At 44.0% G+C, this 15,098-nt stretch overlaps 1 protein-coding gene across 1 annotated transcript in view; it reads right to left on the bottom strand.

Moving 5' to 3' along the window:
* Positions 1–9,632: 9,632 nt before the first annotated feature.
* The window catches only part of POLR1A (RNA polymerase I subunit A), a 32,518-nt gene continuing 27,052 nt past the window's right edge, over positions 9,633–15,098 (bottom strand). The window contains exons 32-34 of the mRNA XM_027667179.1: positions 14,439–14,556; positions 13,097–13,261; positions 9,633–10,633 (exon numbers count right to left, since the gene is read on the bottom strand). Of these exons, the coding sequence (XP_027522980.1) occupies positions 10,533–10,633; positions 13,097–13,261; positions 14,439–14,556 (384 nt within the window). The 3' untranslated portion in view covers positions 9,633–10,532. The remainder of the gene's footprint in view (positions 10,634–13,096; positions 13,262–14,438; positions 14,557–15,098) is intronic.

The raw sequence follows: 15,098 nt of genomic DNA, 5'->3' as shown, positions 1-15,098 counted from the left end.
CCAGGGCACTTGGTCTGTTCAGCCTGGAGAAGAGGAGACTCAGGGGACACCTCCTTGCAGTTCCAGCTTCCTCCTGAGGGGAAGAGGAGGGGCAGCTAAAGCTGAGAAATAGAGAAGGTCAAACTTTGGAGTCAGTGATCTTGGAGATCTTTTCCAACATAATTATTCTATGATTCTATGATCTAAGCCCACATCTTACAAGGCAATGCTGTCAAGCTTTCAGTGATGCAGTGGTGGATTTAGATAGAGCAGGTACTGATGAAAGCTAAAAACATTCCCTTGGTCCTCTCCTTCCAGGGCCTGGTCGCTTCCCAGGTATTTTGCCTTTTGAAAGATTAAATGTGAGGAGTAATTGACTGTAAAACACTAATGAAACCAAGTGTAATTGATGCCTGGGAATTGAGTCAAACCTCTTCAGTGCATCACTGCACCTCTCTCTCCCGGAAGAGGATTATCTGGCAGATGGAAACTGCAGTTGGATGGACTGCTTGCTTCCCAAACACACTGTTTTTCTCAGCAGAGCAGAGCAGAAGAGGGTTGCAGGGTGTCTGCAGGATACTGATATATGTAGTGCCAAAAAATTGCCATGCTCCCAAGATTTGCAGAAAGAGCATCACAAATCCTGGAGGCTTTCTGAGCTGACCCAAAATTGAATGGCAAATGCAAGCAGCAAAAAGGTAGGAGGACCCACAAGCAGGAGGATCCATCATCTTGGGGTCTGGATGGTTTTTGACACTTCCTTGTGGACAGAAGGTAGAAAATTGGACTGGGAATCCTCATGCTAAAAGCACAGGCCGTGCTTACAGCTGGCTAAAGAGCTTCTGTGCTAGGAGATGTTCTCTCTTCCTTGGACCAACACAGCAGAGGACTTGTGCATGATGAACACACTCATCCTCTAATCTGTCTTTAATAGGACAATATAGTAAGTACAGTTTGGACAGCCTGATTCCTAACCAAAATTCTTTTCTTGCCATGCTGAGCAAAAAAATAAAAAGGATGCCTGTAGTTTGCAGGGTGCTAAAACAAGGACTGACTCCTAAGTGCCAGCAAGCTCTGCATGGGGCTTTCAGAGCTAATGAAAATAGCATCACATGTCTTTGGGGTGATCAGATTTGGAGCAGAAATTGTCAGCAAATGCAGTCAGGAAACAGGTTTATAAACCTTTATTTAGTAGCAACAGCTTCTGCTGGAAAATGTCACAGGGTGCTGTCAAGAACCTGTAGTAAAGAAGTCTCAGCTGTGTCTGTTGAAGTCCCAACGCCAGTTAGGCCCCCTCTGTGCATGGAGGAGTGATGTGATTTGTCTGAGACCATTAGACATCTGCATTTGAGATGGGAACAGAGCCCAGGTCTTGTGAGCGTTAAAAACATTTGCTTTAACCCTGTAGCTTTTCCCTTTCACTTAGTGGAAGCTTTGAGTTGCTCCAGCATCATTGCATTAAATCAATCTGTCACAAGACCAGAGAAGAAACAGGTTGCAGAGGTTGCAGATTTCCCATTCCTGGACACATTCAAGGGCAGGTTGGAAGGGTCACTGAGCAACCTGATCTAGCTGAAGATGTCCCTGCTCATTGGGGGGGCTGGACTAGATAGCCTTTAAAGGTCCCTTCCAACCCAAACCATTCCATGGAAGTGAAGGCTGAGATGCTCTGCCCTGACCTAATGTTGTGGCACTGTTGAGGTGATGTCAGGTCTTCAGAAAATGAGAAGCAGCCACGAAATAAGGCAGCAAGGAAGATAGGCACATTTCTGCTACTGAGCCAGAAAAAAGACAACACAAACCATAGCATGAGAATGGCCATCAGGGCTTAAAGCTTGCTGCTGCACTGCCCCCCTGTGCAGTCTAACACAGCTGGATGCTGCAGGCTGTGTTCCATTTTCGGGCTGTACCAAGGTAATTAATTACTAGTGGGCTGGCAGGTAGATGTATCATTGCAAAAATGCATAGTTCAGGAGTAATTGTCTTCCCCAGTGCACATTAAGGGGTTATTTTTTTCCCCAGTACACATTAGGGTTAACTGCCGAGGTATTTTTGTGGCATGGTGTAAATAGCTTGTCAGTGACACAGTAACCTTCACCCTGCCTTAAAGATATTAAAACCAGCAAAATTGGCTCAAATGGGAATGGCAGGACTTCACTGGTCCTTTCCCCTTCTCTGTTTCTCTACTGCTTAACTTGGTGTGTTTATCCAGGATTTCTCAGTCTCTTGTCCCAAACAGCCACTGTAAATACACTCTTTGACAGACATCCATCTATACTCATAGCTGTTTCAAGCATATCAGGTCTGACAACTCTATTTTTAAGCTGTGGGAGGTTTTCCTAGGAGACAGGGAAGACATATCGCAGAGTGAATGCTTTGTGTTTGTTGGGTACCTTGGTGACTCTCAGACAGTGCTTCCAACTCTCAGGTGTTTGGCCCTAGCACAGGATTTCTGACTGATCCTGACAAAGATGGTTTTTATCAATTTGCTAGGAGGAACTGGCAGTGTTGAGAAAGGCAAGTTAATCTTTGAAAGCAACTTAAGCCGTAAGAGCACACACCTGTAGTGAGTTTTCTTTATTTATTGAATTGTAGATGGGCATTTCTCGAGTGGTTTGTGAGGCAGTAAATAAACCCTCTCTTATCCATAAGACCCCTCCCCCCTAATTCAAGAAAGATTAGGACCAAAAAAATCATAGAGAACTGCATATGTTGAAACCTGGCTGGTTTATTTTATACTGGCACAAACTTTTTCACATCTAAAATCACTTCAAAACTTGTGGACATCTGAAATATCTCCCTGAAGCAGAAGCTCAGATGAAATCTGAGGCCAGCTGAAATGCTGGGTTTTGTTATACCAGGAAAACTACTGTCTCTTGGTTTGATGTATCATGCTCTGGGGTTTTTTTGGGGTCTTTCTGGTGACCCAGCAAGGTGCAAAGCTGAACTGAAACCAACTCTTCAGGACATCTGTGTTCCTTGTATCAACATTTCCACTTTCTCATCCACAAAACCTTATTTTAACGGATCGATTCTTCTGGCACAGACAGTGCAGTACTCAGGAGTCCAAGTCCTATTGCATAATCCTTTCACTGCAATTAAGAATGCTTTGCTTCCCTGGAACAACTCAGCGTTTCCAGGAAGAAATTTCAATCTCATTTTAAACATTTCCTTTAAAAAGATATCCATGAATCCCAGGAGGATAAAACATTTGCCTCACATGGCTTTGTAGGACTGCACAGAACAAAACCCCAGCTGCCAACTTATAGTCACAGTCAGAGAGGCTCTGGGAAATGCAGATCCCTGCAGCATAACCCCTGGGCTGTAATGTTGGGATTAGCTGCAATGAATCCCAGCCTGGCTTCACACGCTGTGGCCTGACCAGGTGGATATGCCGTCAGTCATACACCCTCCATGGAGGTCTCCCATCCCATCCCATCCCATCCCATCCCATCCCATCCCATCCCATCCCATCCCCAAACCAGCAGACTCATTTACCTTAAATAGCTTAGTGTGGAAACAGTTTGGTATGACAGATGTTGGCAAGAAAGAGGAAAAAAAAGCCCCAAACAAACCAAATTAATTTCAGTTCCTTGAATTTGAAGCACAGGAAGGGAGAAGCTGGTTTCAGCACAGATAGAGAGGGGGAGACTGTTGGGCAGAGGGGTCACACCCTGCCACTGCACAAGGGAGAGGCAGCAGTGACCCAGGCCCATCCCCTGCCTGTCTGGTGCCCCCTCCCCAGAGCACCAGCCCCACCAGCAACCTGGGTATTCCAACATGAACCGTAGGGAAGAGAAGTGGCAGCTCCATCGTGGGCTTCTGGAGAGGATGATCATTACTAAGCAAGGGGGAGGCTCTTGGGGTGCTGGGAATGGGGACACAGTGGGGGAACACAGTTAAGCTGGACACAGTTAGGCTTGAGTTGGCTGGAGCTTCAGCTGCAAGACTTGTTTGTGCAAGAGCTGTTTGTGTAACACCTACGAAACCTTTGCAAGTGAAAGGTAAAGCTGAGAGCCTGTAAAAGCACTGCCTGGGAAGGACTTGGCTTCAAGGGGCCAACACAGAGACTTGAAGCCACTCAGTGGCAAAGAGTTGGGTCAATGAGAGCCCATTGGGTCAAGGTAAAGGGGTAGATCCTGTCCATGCTCCCACCACATGCTTTGTGTCACCCAATTGCTGCTGGCCTACTCACCTGGACCATGTGTGGGCATTATGTCTGATGGAGGAAGATGAGCTTGTAGTGATCTGGCTGTACCAGAGATAACTGAGTAAACCCACAGCCCAGTAGGTGGAGGAGTGGATGCATCTTAAAAGAGCTTTTTCAGCAACTCTTTCCTGTCCAGAGCCCTGGACCAGCCCCCAAACCTGAGGCAAAGCACAAAAGCTGCTGCCTGAGCTTCAGTTACTGCAGAATTACACAACTTTGTCCCTAGTGCTGATGTTTATGCAAAGAGGGGATGAAATGGGCCCTCCCTGATGCTGCCCCTCACTGGGCACCAGTCTGGGTCCAGCCTCAAACTCCTGCCTGTGCTTTGCAAAAGCAGAAATTCAGATTCTGCTGTCTTTCTACTCCTGTAAAAATTCAATTTTATAGCTTTACCCAAAATTAATGAAGATCCATTAAGTCGCAGCTGATTCCCATGGCAGGCTGAGGACACTGCCCTGGTTTCTAGCATTATTTACATTCAGGAGGCTACTGGGGCTAAAAGACATCTCAAATTCTGCATCTTCCACAAGTAACCCAGGTTCCCAGGCAGAGCAAACATGGTATAACAAAAAGCAGAAGAACCTTCCAATGAACTGTTTTACAGAGCATTGATTTACTTTTTTTCCAAGTGACAGCCCTCAGATTTTTCTGCAGAGCTGTTGTACTGCCAGCATATGATTTGCTCTACTTGCCCTTTTGGTTTTAATGTCCCATTAATAATACACCTTGTATTTACTGCAGTTTGTGTTACTGTTTCACTGTCACCTCTTGACCACTAGTTATTCTCTCTGTAGTGCCAGGCAAGGCTCCAAAACCCAAACACCGGCAGCAGTGTTACTACAGACCAAACCACAGTCCCACCAGACTCAAGGCAGCTCCACTGAGGAGAATCATTTATCTTCCCAGAGCTGGCAGGGCACACTGCACCTAGGAAAACAGGAACACCTCTACATCCTCTCCATCAATAAATCAGACCTAAAACTTTTCCAGGGCAATTTGGACAGTCAGCTCTTTTGAGGGATCTATGCCAGAAAACTGTAAAACATCATTACTGAGCAGCTTGCTTAATCCTGGCTCTGTGGCACCCTCTGTAACAGAAGCAGGAACAGACTGTTGGGCTGGCCCTGGCTGACAGCTCAGCTCAGACCTCCATGGAGGATGTGCTAAGGATGCCTCCCTGATCAACTCTGCACTCCCTGATCAACTTTGCATTCTGAAAACAGCTGCTGAGCTGCCCCTTGACCCTGCAGCAGAGCTCTATAAGTACCTTCATTTCCCACCCTACAGCCCTCTGAGCACCCCATTATACCCCTGTATGCCTCCAGCTCAGCATCCAGGCTTGGACGTTGCAGTACTGGTGTCCACTTCCCACTGGGAGCATCCTCAGGCCTCAGCAAACCTGTACTGCACTGTAAATCAGAATGGATATAGAAAGGCAAGGCTGAAGGAGCTGGGTGGTTGCTTCACTAGGGGGTCACAGTGCTCTCAGAGCTTCATAACCCTCTTTTCCCTGAGGACTTAGAACACTTGTCTTTCTCATCACAGGAAAATGCCTTAAATTCTGAAGAAGAGCTGGATGAAATACTGTTTTGAGGCAGGATTTCTCTCTGCCCTGCTGGATAAGGCTGCACAAACACTAGGAGAAAGGTTTCTCTGGTCTTCCAAGTAAGCCCTAGTTTCCCCTCCCTTCCCCTGGGATCAGAGCCGACCTCCTCCTGCTCTTGTCCCTGTGAACAGCATGTTACTTCAGCAGCAGTAAGGAGTTTCAGAGCAGGAAAACTGAAGCTTTCCTCTCCTGGGCTGGCAGTTAGTGCACTCAGGAGGTGTGTTTGAAGACCCTCAAGGCACTGCAGAGAGCCCAAAGCAGGTCTCCTGTGCCCTCAGTGACTGCCCTCAGCACTGGGCTCACGGGCTCGACCGGCCATGGGTCACTGCCTCTTCCCTGAGTGCACTGTCAAAGAAGTCACATTTGCTCTCTTTTATTACATTATCTACAAAACAAAACAAAACAAAACTCAGGGGTCTTCAGGGTGAAGCATCATCCATGCAATGTAAACAGCAAGGTAAAGCAGGGTCTGAGGATGTACAAAGTTCCTGCTGTTCCCTTCAGGCTGAGGTAGCTGGTTGCCACGCAGGAAACTGTGGGATGCAGATCTTATTCTCCCTCACCTCATACCAGTCATCTACACACTCCCAGACCCCAGCCTTCATGTGCACCTCAAAGATGAAGACTGCCACATTCAGCACCGAAACTTCCAGATTACGTTTTGGATCTCAGCCCTCATGGGTGATGCTCACAAGTTCTCCCATCTGACCTAACCCCAGAGAAAGGTTTTTGTTTTGGCTTGATCCGCCTGCTGCCAGACAGATCCAGGAGCATGATCTGGTCACCACAATCTGACTTTGTGGGAAGTGTCACTGAGGTCTCACATGCCCTCCCACTTGCCAAATTCCTCAGCAGATGAGGTCGCTTCCAGATTTCAGTACTTACTGGCAAACTTCAAGTGGTTTGTCCAGAAAGGCTCCAAATGATTAAAGGTCTCTTGGACCTGTGTTGTAGCCACTGCCTGGTTATTGACCTACACAAGCATAGCAACATGGAAACCAGCAATCTGGGAAAACAAACATTTCTGCTCCCTGACTTTTAATATTTAGCTTTGCTTTGGAGGTGAAAGAGGAACTAATTCCTACTTGTATCCATTCTCATTGCCCAATTTCAGATTTTTTTTATCATTTACTGACAAAAACAAGCCTTCCCTTAAGATCTATTTAGCTTGAACATAGCTCACATTCCAACTGCTGTGCGAATAAAATGTGATTCACCATTATCAACACACTGAAAATATTTGCTATCCCTGTCTTACAGATAACAAATCTGGGTCAGAAGTGGGTGTTTTGTACTGTAGAATCATAGAATGGTTTGGGTTGGAAGGAACCTTAAAAATTATCTAGTTCCAACCCCCTGCCATGGGCAGGGACACCTTCCACTAGACCAGGTTGCTCAAAGTCCCATCCAACCTGGCCTTGAATACTTCCAGGGATGGGGCAGCCTCTCTGAGTAACTTGGTCCAGTGTCTCATCACCCTCACAGTAAAGAATTTATTCCTAACATCTAATCTAAATCTCTTCTCTTTTAATTCAAAACTTTTTCCCCTTGTCCTATCACTATTTGCCTTGTGTAAAAAGTCACTGTCCCTCTTTTATAAGTCCCCTTTAAGTAACAGACAGATTGCTGTTATTAATAGAGATAAAGAAAGTGCAGCACAGTTAAGAGAAGGGAAGGTTACCAGGGAAGAAGCATTAAGAGCGTGGCCAGTGCCAGCACAGCACCTGACTTCTAAACCACCTGCAAATGGAAATGCTGCAGACATACACAAACTAGAGGAAACCACCTCAAGATTTGACTGTTTGGTGTTAGTTTTGCATTATTTCTGACAGTTTTCAAAATAGCATCAAAAGTATTTGTAGAAAGACTTGTAAATAGTGTGGAATCAAAATGAACCTGCAGTAAGCAGCCAAAAAGAGCCATGAAGAGTTTTCAGGGGCATCTGATGTGTTTCTTCACTTCTGACTAGCTGAGCTTGGTCTGCCACCAGAGAGAACCAGGAGGTTTCCTCAGCAGCAAAAAAACTACACTGAAATCTTTATTCAAAGCAGTAAAATACTTACTAGGAAAAAAAAAAAGGAAAAAAAAAAAGGAAGCCTCAGTTATTAATTTCCACCTTAAAATATTTGCAGAGCTCCATTCTCACCATCCAAAGGGGCTTTCTAGCCCATTCTTCCAACCTTTCAATTATTATCTCCTCCTCTCTACAAAATCACATTACTGCCCACTCTTTGGGGGCCTTTATGCCAAAACTGACTCCCATTTGTCATTTTTACATAATGACAAAGCAGCAAGAGCCCCATCCATTACTGTAGACTTCTCCCAGATCCTGCTTGAGGGTAGGTAGCTCACATGTCCTCATCAAGCACTGTACAGTGACAGCAATCAGTGCAAGGAGAAGAAATTCACTTTAAAATAGAAGACCTAGATGCAGAGAGGTTCATGGTACATGAAAATAAAGAGAAGTTTTCTAAACACAGGGAGCAGGACTTTTTTCTACTTCAATTTTCTGCACACAAGTGAATTTTAAGCAAATCAAAACTTCTGCCTCAGAAAGGGCAGTTTAGATCTAGATTCCCAAGCCAACCTGCTCACACCACAGATTAAGAGCAACTACTACCTCAGCTGCTTCTCCTTCACAGTATAAACTAAGCCCATTTATATGCCAAAACACCTGCCTTTCTCCAGCCTTAAAGGCATGGACTTTCATCTGAGGCTGTGTCTCTCCTCTATCACTTTTGTCCACGAACAGAAGCCACCTACTTCTTTTTCCTGGCTAAGATCTGAATTGTGCTCAGAACTTTCCTACCATGCCAGTTCTTTCAGTACAATCAGAACCGGGTTTTGGATCCTGACCTGTGCCAAAATTTTAAAGGCAACTCAACACAGAAAGGGTAGATTGACTCATCCTGCCGCAGCATGAGCACATTTTCCAAACGGCTCTACTTAAAGAATCATCAGTATTAGAGAACCTGGGGGCAGGAGTGACTAACCACCTACTTGGATGAATGAGTTATTTAGGCCTAACTCTTCCGAGAACTAAAGGATGCCACATCTCCAGATAGGAAATGTAGCACTGATGCTCTTCACTGGAGGACTGTGAACACCTCTTGGGGATCTTTCTCACCAGAAGGTCTGTACTGGACTCACCAGTACAGACTGGCAGCCTGAAAGTAGAAGTTTTTCTGTACAATGTTTGTTCATCCCCATCTAACCATTTGCCAAACTGTATCCAACTAATTCTCTCATGATCGTTTGCAGAACGACCTGTTTTTGAGAAATACATAGCAGGTGCTAAGACTGGAGAAAGACACAAGGAAATCTTTTATTAAGATTTGCAAAGTGAAACTGGACCTCTGATGAGCCAACGCATTTGTTCAGCTTCAGTGCAACTGGCAGGACATGTGACACAGTTTTAAGGGGCTGAAGCAGAACAGTTCATCAAGAGTCTCCACAGAGGCTCTTTCACAATCCCAAGCCAACGCCTCCCACTCTCTGTTCTGATCCCCTCTGGTGCAGCCCCTCTGGAAGCGGCCCTTCACAGCTGGCTAAGGGAGCTCTGGCACTTTCCCACTGAGGTACCAGTGGGAATGATCAGGCATTGAAAACTCTTAAGAGAACTTGCCTAGATGGTAGTGATCAGACTCTCAAGAATTTATCTACTTGTGCACAGTGCATTCTGATTAAAGTTGAATGCATAAACAAGTCTGATTTCCAAGGAGTGGCTAACAGCTCTGGGCTACATGATTTTAACAGCCACCAGAGTCCAAGTGGTGGCTGTTGGCCACATAGGGAACTCCCCTTGTAACACAGCCACATAACAGGGCATTCAGGATATTTCTTTGTAATGTCCTTTATTAAATATTCTCTTTGATACAGAAGATGTAAGCAAAAATAGTTTACAATCTCTGTTTTGGTACTTCTTACAGGAGTCTTCTGTGTAACCACTGCCACAGCAGCTCATGTTGGCATTTAAGGAATTAATCCTTAGCAAAAGTCAGGTCTCACTGTGTGAGATCTGTTCCACACAAAGAAGTTATAAGAGTAGGCACTGGAAAATGCCTATAGAAACCAGGAAAACTCTGAATTCCAGTGTTCAGGTAATACAGAAATTTAACAACTTTGTCACGGACACATTATTCTTACTAAATGAAGTAGCAGAATAGGAAAATGTATCCTCCAAAGCTTATACAAGTCATGGCAGTGCACCCCAGTGCAGCAAAAGATGAGGAAATCAACACTCAAGCATAGATGCTTCAATACAGTGTAGCAGGTGAAGCACAGCACTGCCCAGCTACACCTGCCAGTCTGGAATGCTATTTCCAGTGCTGGAAATTTGTCCTGTTAATGACCATGAGGCAGCTGGCACCACCCACCCTGATGGGATTCTGCCCCACAAAAATTAAGACAGCCTGAACAGATTCTGCTTTGACTTCTGCCACAGCTGCTGCACGGCCTCTCTGAGGCCCAGGCAGACTCCTGCATTTTATTCTTTTCTATGTAAACCAATAATCTCATTTTTTACATTGATGAACAGTAAATAAATGTTTCTTTGGATCAAAGGGTAGCTCCTATTCTCATTAAATAGATAAGGCTCACTGGGTATCCGGACTGAGAAGCCTTCTGGCACAGGGAAGATGACTGGGGACACAGCCACGTGCCCTCACTGTGTAGCTGTAGAGCACACATAGCTCTTATGAACATTTCAGTCAGAATCCTTGAGTTATCACCAAAACACTATGTCAGGGGCTGCTTGAGGTCAAACAAGCCAGTCCCTCCTTTGACAACTTTTCCAACCACCAGGCATGCCGAAGGGGAGCGCAGCTCATCGTGGGCACCTGCAATGGAATTCAGACAAAATCTGTTAGGAGGTGCCCAAAGGTTTCTCAAAGGTCAGTGCTGGAAAGAAAGCATTTTCGTTTACATGCAAGAAGCCATCTGGTCCAGAGAGGCTCTGCCACCTGCTGTTCACACTGACTTGGGATTTCTGGGAGCAAGAGTCCAAAACTCTTCCTACCCCTCCTACAACAACTATTATCTCATCCCGATCTTTTTTGTCCAAGCAAAGAATTAGGCCACACATTACTAAATTCTCCCTATTCAGCATGGAAAGACAACACGTTCTGAGTTCTAAGAGAACAGAGATTTGACTTTCCAGTGAACACATTTTGCTGATTAAATAGATCACTAAAAAAAAAATACATGTGAGGCAAAACCAAAAAGATTCTCTTGTCATTGCTGCCTTTTCCCTTTGTTAGAGTGAATCGTTTTGATGTGGATTTTAAATCCTTCTGGCCAGATAGGAAGAGAACTTTTCACTGGAGAGACATTCCATGAATTCCTTCAATTTTGTGGTTGCTCACTGCAGCGAAATAATGTCACAGAAATTTGGAAGCACTCCAGATGACATGTCTGGCTGGGATTGTTTTGCTTCCACTGTTTTTCTAAGCAACCAGGCTGTTTTTCACTCATCCTGACTACAGCAAGCTGGAATTTTATCATTAGAGCAGTTAGACTATTGGAAATAAAACTGTTAAACTTTTAATAAGTTTGGTTCTTTTTATTCTACTGAGCAAAATGTGCTGAACTTTCTATCACGCAGAGGATGTGGGGAGGAGCTGCACCACAGCACAGTGTGCTTGCTGCTATGATCTCAGCCACAGCTGGATAACCAAATGGCAGCTCCTAAATGTGTGTCAGCTGAAGGAAGAACAACTCCTTTGTAAGATCGTTAAACAGGACAGTTACGACTGTCCTGTTTAACGATCTTAAACAAAGAGTCGTTCTCCAAGCAAACAGCCCAAGGGATCTCGCTTGTGATGCCCACAAGAGATGCTCCCTGCACACCAAGCCGGGATCAGCAACCTGGGATCAGCAACCTGTGCACGGCAGCCACAAACCTTCCTCTTTCCTTCTTACTGCTCAGGGCCATCAGCTCTGAGGCTCCCTTGCAGTGTCTCTTTAACTGTCCAGTCAAGTTATCAGTTACATTACAGCAGATTAGATCCAGGCTGCTGCAATCCCCATTATGACACTGATTTCCAGCGTGGTGAAATCATTAACTACCTCTGCTTTGTAATCAGTGCAGCATTCCTGCCAAGTCACCGTGCCCTGCTGTCAGTATGCACTGCATGTCTTTATTTGTAATATTACCCATAAACTACATTTCACTTGGCAAAAAAGCTCATGGGATTTTATTTCCAAGTCAGTGTGTGATATGACATAAATCCAGGTAGTGCAACTCCACAAGAACATCCTCTTCTCCTCAATTTCACCCTGGATTTACACTTTCCTTTTATGATTTTCAGATGAATTAAGTCAATTGTAACCAACACTGTTCATTAAAACCCAAATTACCTTCCCAGAAAAGGTATAAAGCAGCATTAACCAAAAGGAATTCAGTGATAAAAGCATCTCTGACACCTGTGCAAGGCAGTTTAAGGCACAAGCTGAGGAGATGAGGGCTTTCCCCATCTGTAACTGGGAGGAAAGGAGGCAGTGCAGCAGCATCCAAGGGGAGCATCCGACTGGCAAGTGACAGACACCAAGTCTATTTGCAAAAGGGAGATGTAATTAGCATCCAAAGCATGAGATCACATAATCTAATGACAGACTTAAAGCAGAAGTTTTATTTTGATAGAAGGCCTTAAATGTGGATGGCTAGTGGTGTTCCAAATGTCCTAAATGATCCACACAGCCATGTGATATCTGCACGTTCAGAGAGGCACCTAGAGGGCAGAAGGATACTCTTGGGAATCTCAAATGGCACCAGAAACCTACTATTAGACAAAGGAGCCCGACCCTTTGTCTGTGTTTGAGGAAAATTGCAAAGATAGTAAAGTGGTGAATCAAAGTAACAACCAAGAGGTCTGTTCTCACAATAAAATGCTGAATAGCAAGTCTGGAGAAGATATGGAAGTTATAAGAGAGGCACAGAAACAGAGTAGAGAAGATAATTTTAATAGCAGAGACAGAATAAGGCAGATTTAGTAGCTTGTTATAAAGCTTTGCTATAACAAATCTTAACAACCTTAAGGTTTGTTATAAAAATGCCCATCTAATTCTTAAAGAAAGGAGTCGCAGACCCCACAAATTACATGTGGGAGCTGACTTCATTTAAGCTGACAGAATTTTATTAAAAACACCTGGAACATTTTCCTGGGCAAGGGCTTAATTAAAATTTTAGCCTCTGGCATTTTTTTCTAATGCAATTGTGCTTTACTCAAAATAGTGGAAAGTTACGACGAAAACCAAGCACATGTGAAACGCTGCAGCAAGAGATCTCGAACTAAACCACCTACCCATCATTGTTGCTTCCTTCAAGAACTTGTAGCTGGTTTCAAATGTCATCTGCTGCAGAGGGGAGGAGTTGGACTGAATTCCAAAACGATTCAGTGGTTTATAAATTCCTTCAAAACACATGTAATCTGCCACAAGTGAAAGGTGCCGAGGGTCTACCACAATCCCTTAGAACACAAGAGAGAGCAATCATCAGAGCATTCAAGGGCTAAGTGTGTGGGTTTTTTAAATAAATCAGATCTAAATTAAACCCCTTGAACCAATCAACATGGAGAACATCTCCATTAACATTCTTCTGGCAGTGTGTGTTTGCCTTAACTGCTCCCCTCAAATATCCAGGAGAGGTAGACCTATAATACAAAACAATATCTCTCCAGGGAAACTGAAATGTCAAGAATGCTGTAAGGCAGCAGAGTTTCTCTATATAAAATCAGTAGGGCCTGGACCATCTCTGTTTATGCAGAGGGGGATCACACATCCATCCATCTGGGATGGACAGAGCTCTATCCCCTCACCCGAGGCCTGGGCTCTGGAGTCAGAAAGGTTCTGACGTTCTCTGTGCATCCACAGAAAAAAATCCTGTTTAGGCTAAAAAGAAATAGCACTGATTTCTAAATAACTGTGTAATGGGGGATCATTAACAGCTCTGTCAACATTTACCAAGCAGTTCTTGAACAACTTGAAGGTGAGACAGTTCTGGGCTGCCAGCTGGCAAATCCGTTTGATGTAACTGCTTGCTAAAATTTCCCCCTATATTAATCTTCCCTCTTTTCAATAGTATAATTCACAGCAAGACTCAGCTCACTGAAGGGTAATTCAACATGCCTAACCTGAGCAGCCTAAGTCAGGCAGCCTCCCCAGGCTGAACTCTCTGAATAATCTATGCAGAGAGAAGAATATTCAGACAATGCAGTGCAGCTATTTTAAGGAAGATATAAGGAAGATATAAAATCTCTGGTGCCTAGATTCCCATCATTAAAAAGCCAGACTGAGGCAAGATTGATCCTGTTCTCAGGGCCACTCTACAAGTCTAACAGTTAGCTTCCTCAGACATCAATATTTAATTTGTTTGGATCTTACAGCTTGCAAAAAATATACCAGAATAGGAAGGGGGATAAATTCAACCTCATCTAGAGTATTTTCTATTGATTAAAAGAAACCTAATAATTAACTAACAAGGTCTTTGCAGAAGACACTGGAATGATTAAAATGATGAAAACCTGCAATTTAAAAATATGCACATAAATGTAATGATCATGCAAAACTGTAACTGTAAGCACTGTGGCTGCATTTTCCTATCTAATGGTATTAAAGACCACCTTTAAAAATACAAAGAAATCTTACCATATACAGCAAATACATCTTTTATTTCCTTTATAATCACCCTCAGGGCTGATTCAATTCCATAATTCTTAGCCATGGCATGGATATCATTGGAATAAAGTCTGTTCAGGTCCAAAATCTAAAAGTGGAAAAAAATAGAGATGCAAATTAGGACAACGGTTGCTCTGTATTTCCAAATAACTTAAGCCAAGCTAAGATAGCTTTTTTCCTCCATTTTTCATGAGCTTAAGCAGCACCAACAGTTACAGAACAACTATGAAGCAGCTCAGAGTCAAACACAGACAAAAATGATTCCAGGGATTTATGTTTAAGCAGTATTACACATGAACAGGAGTACTGGAATCCAAACTCACCACAGGAGAAAATTAACTAAATTACAAAAAGCAAACTAACAAACCATCCCAAGCAGCAGAGGAATGTGTTAGTCTTCCAAACAACACAATGCAACACCCAGTGTCTCAGACAGCCAGAACTTTTAGCAAAAGAGAAAATATATCTTAAACCAATCCTGTATTTGTAGAGTTATGGGCCAGATGGGGTAACAGAACTATTCATCTCCAAGCACTGCAATTCATTTAGATGGAAGAACTCCCTCGAGTAACATTTAGAGACATAGTAAGCAGCATGGTGTGAAATCATCTGTCATTAGGCACTGGCTGC

Source organism: Corapipo altera, unplaced genomic scaffold (assembly GCF_003945725.1).
Source record: "Corapipo altera isolate COAL_440 unplaced genomic scaffold, ASM394572v1 230, whole genome shotgun sequence".
Taxonomy (NCBI): Eukaryota; Metazoa; Chordata; class Aves; order Passeriformes; family Pipridae; genus Corapipo; species Corapipo altera.
This window is presented reverse-complemented; position numbering and strand designations above follow the sequence as displayed.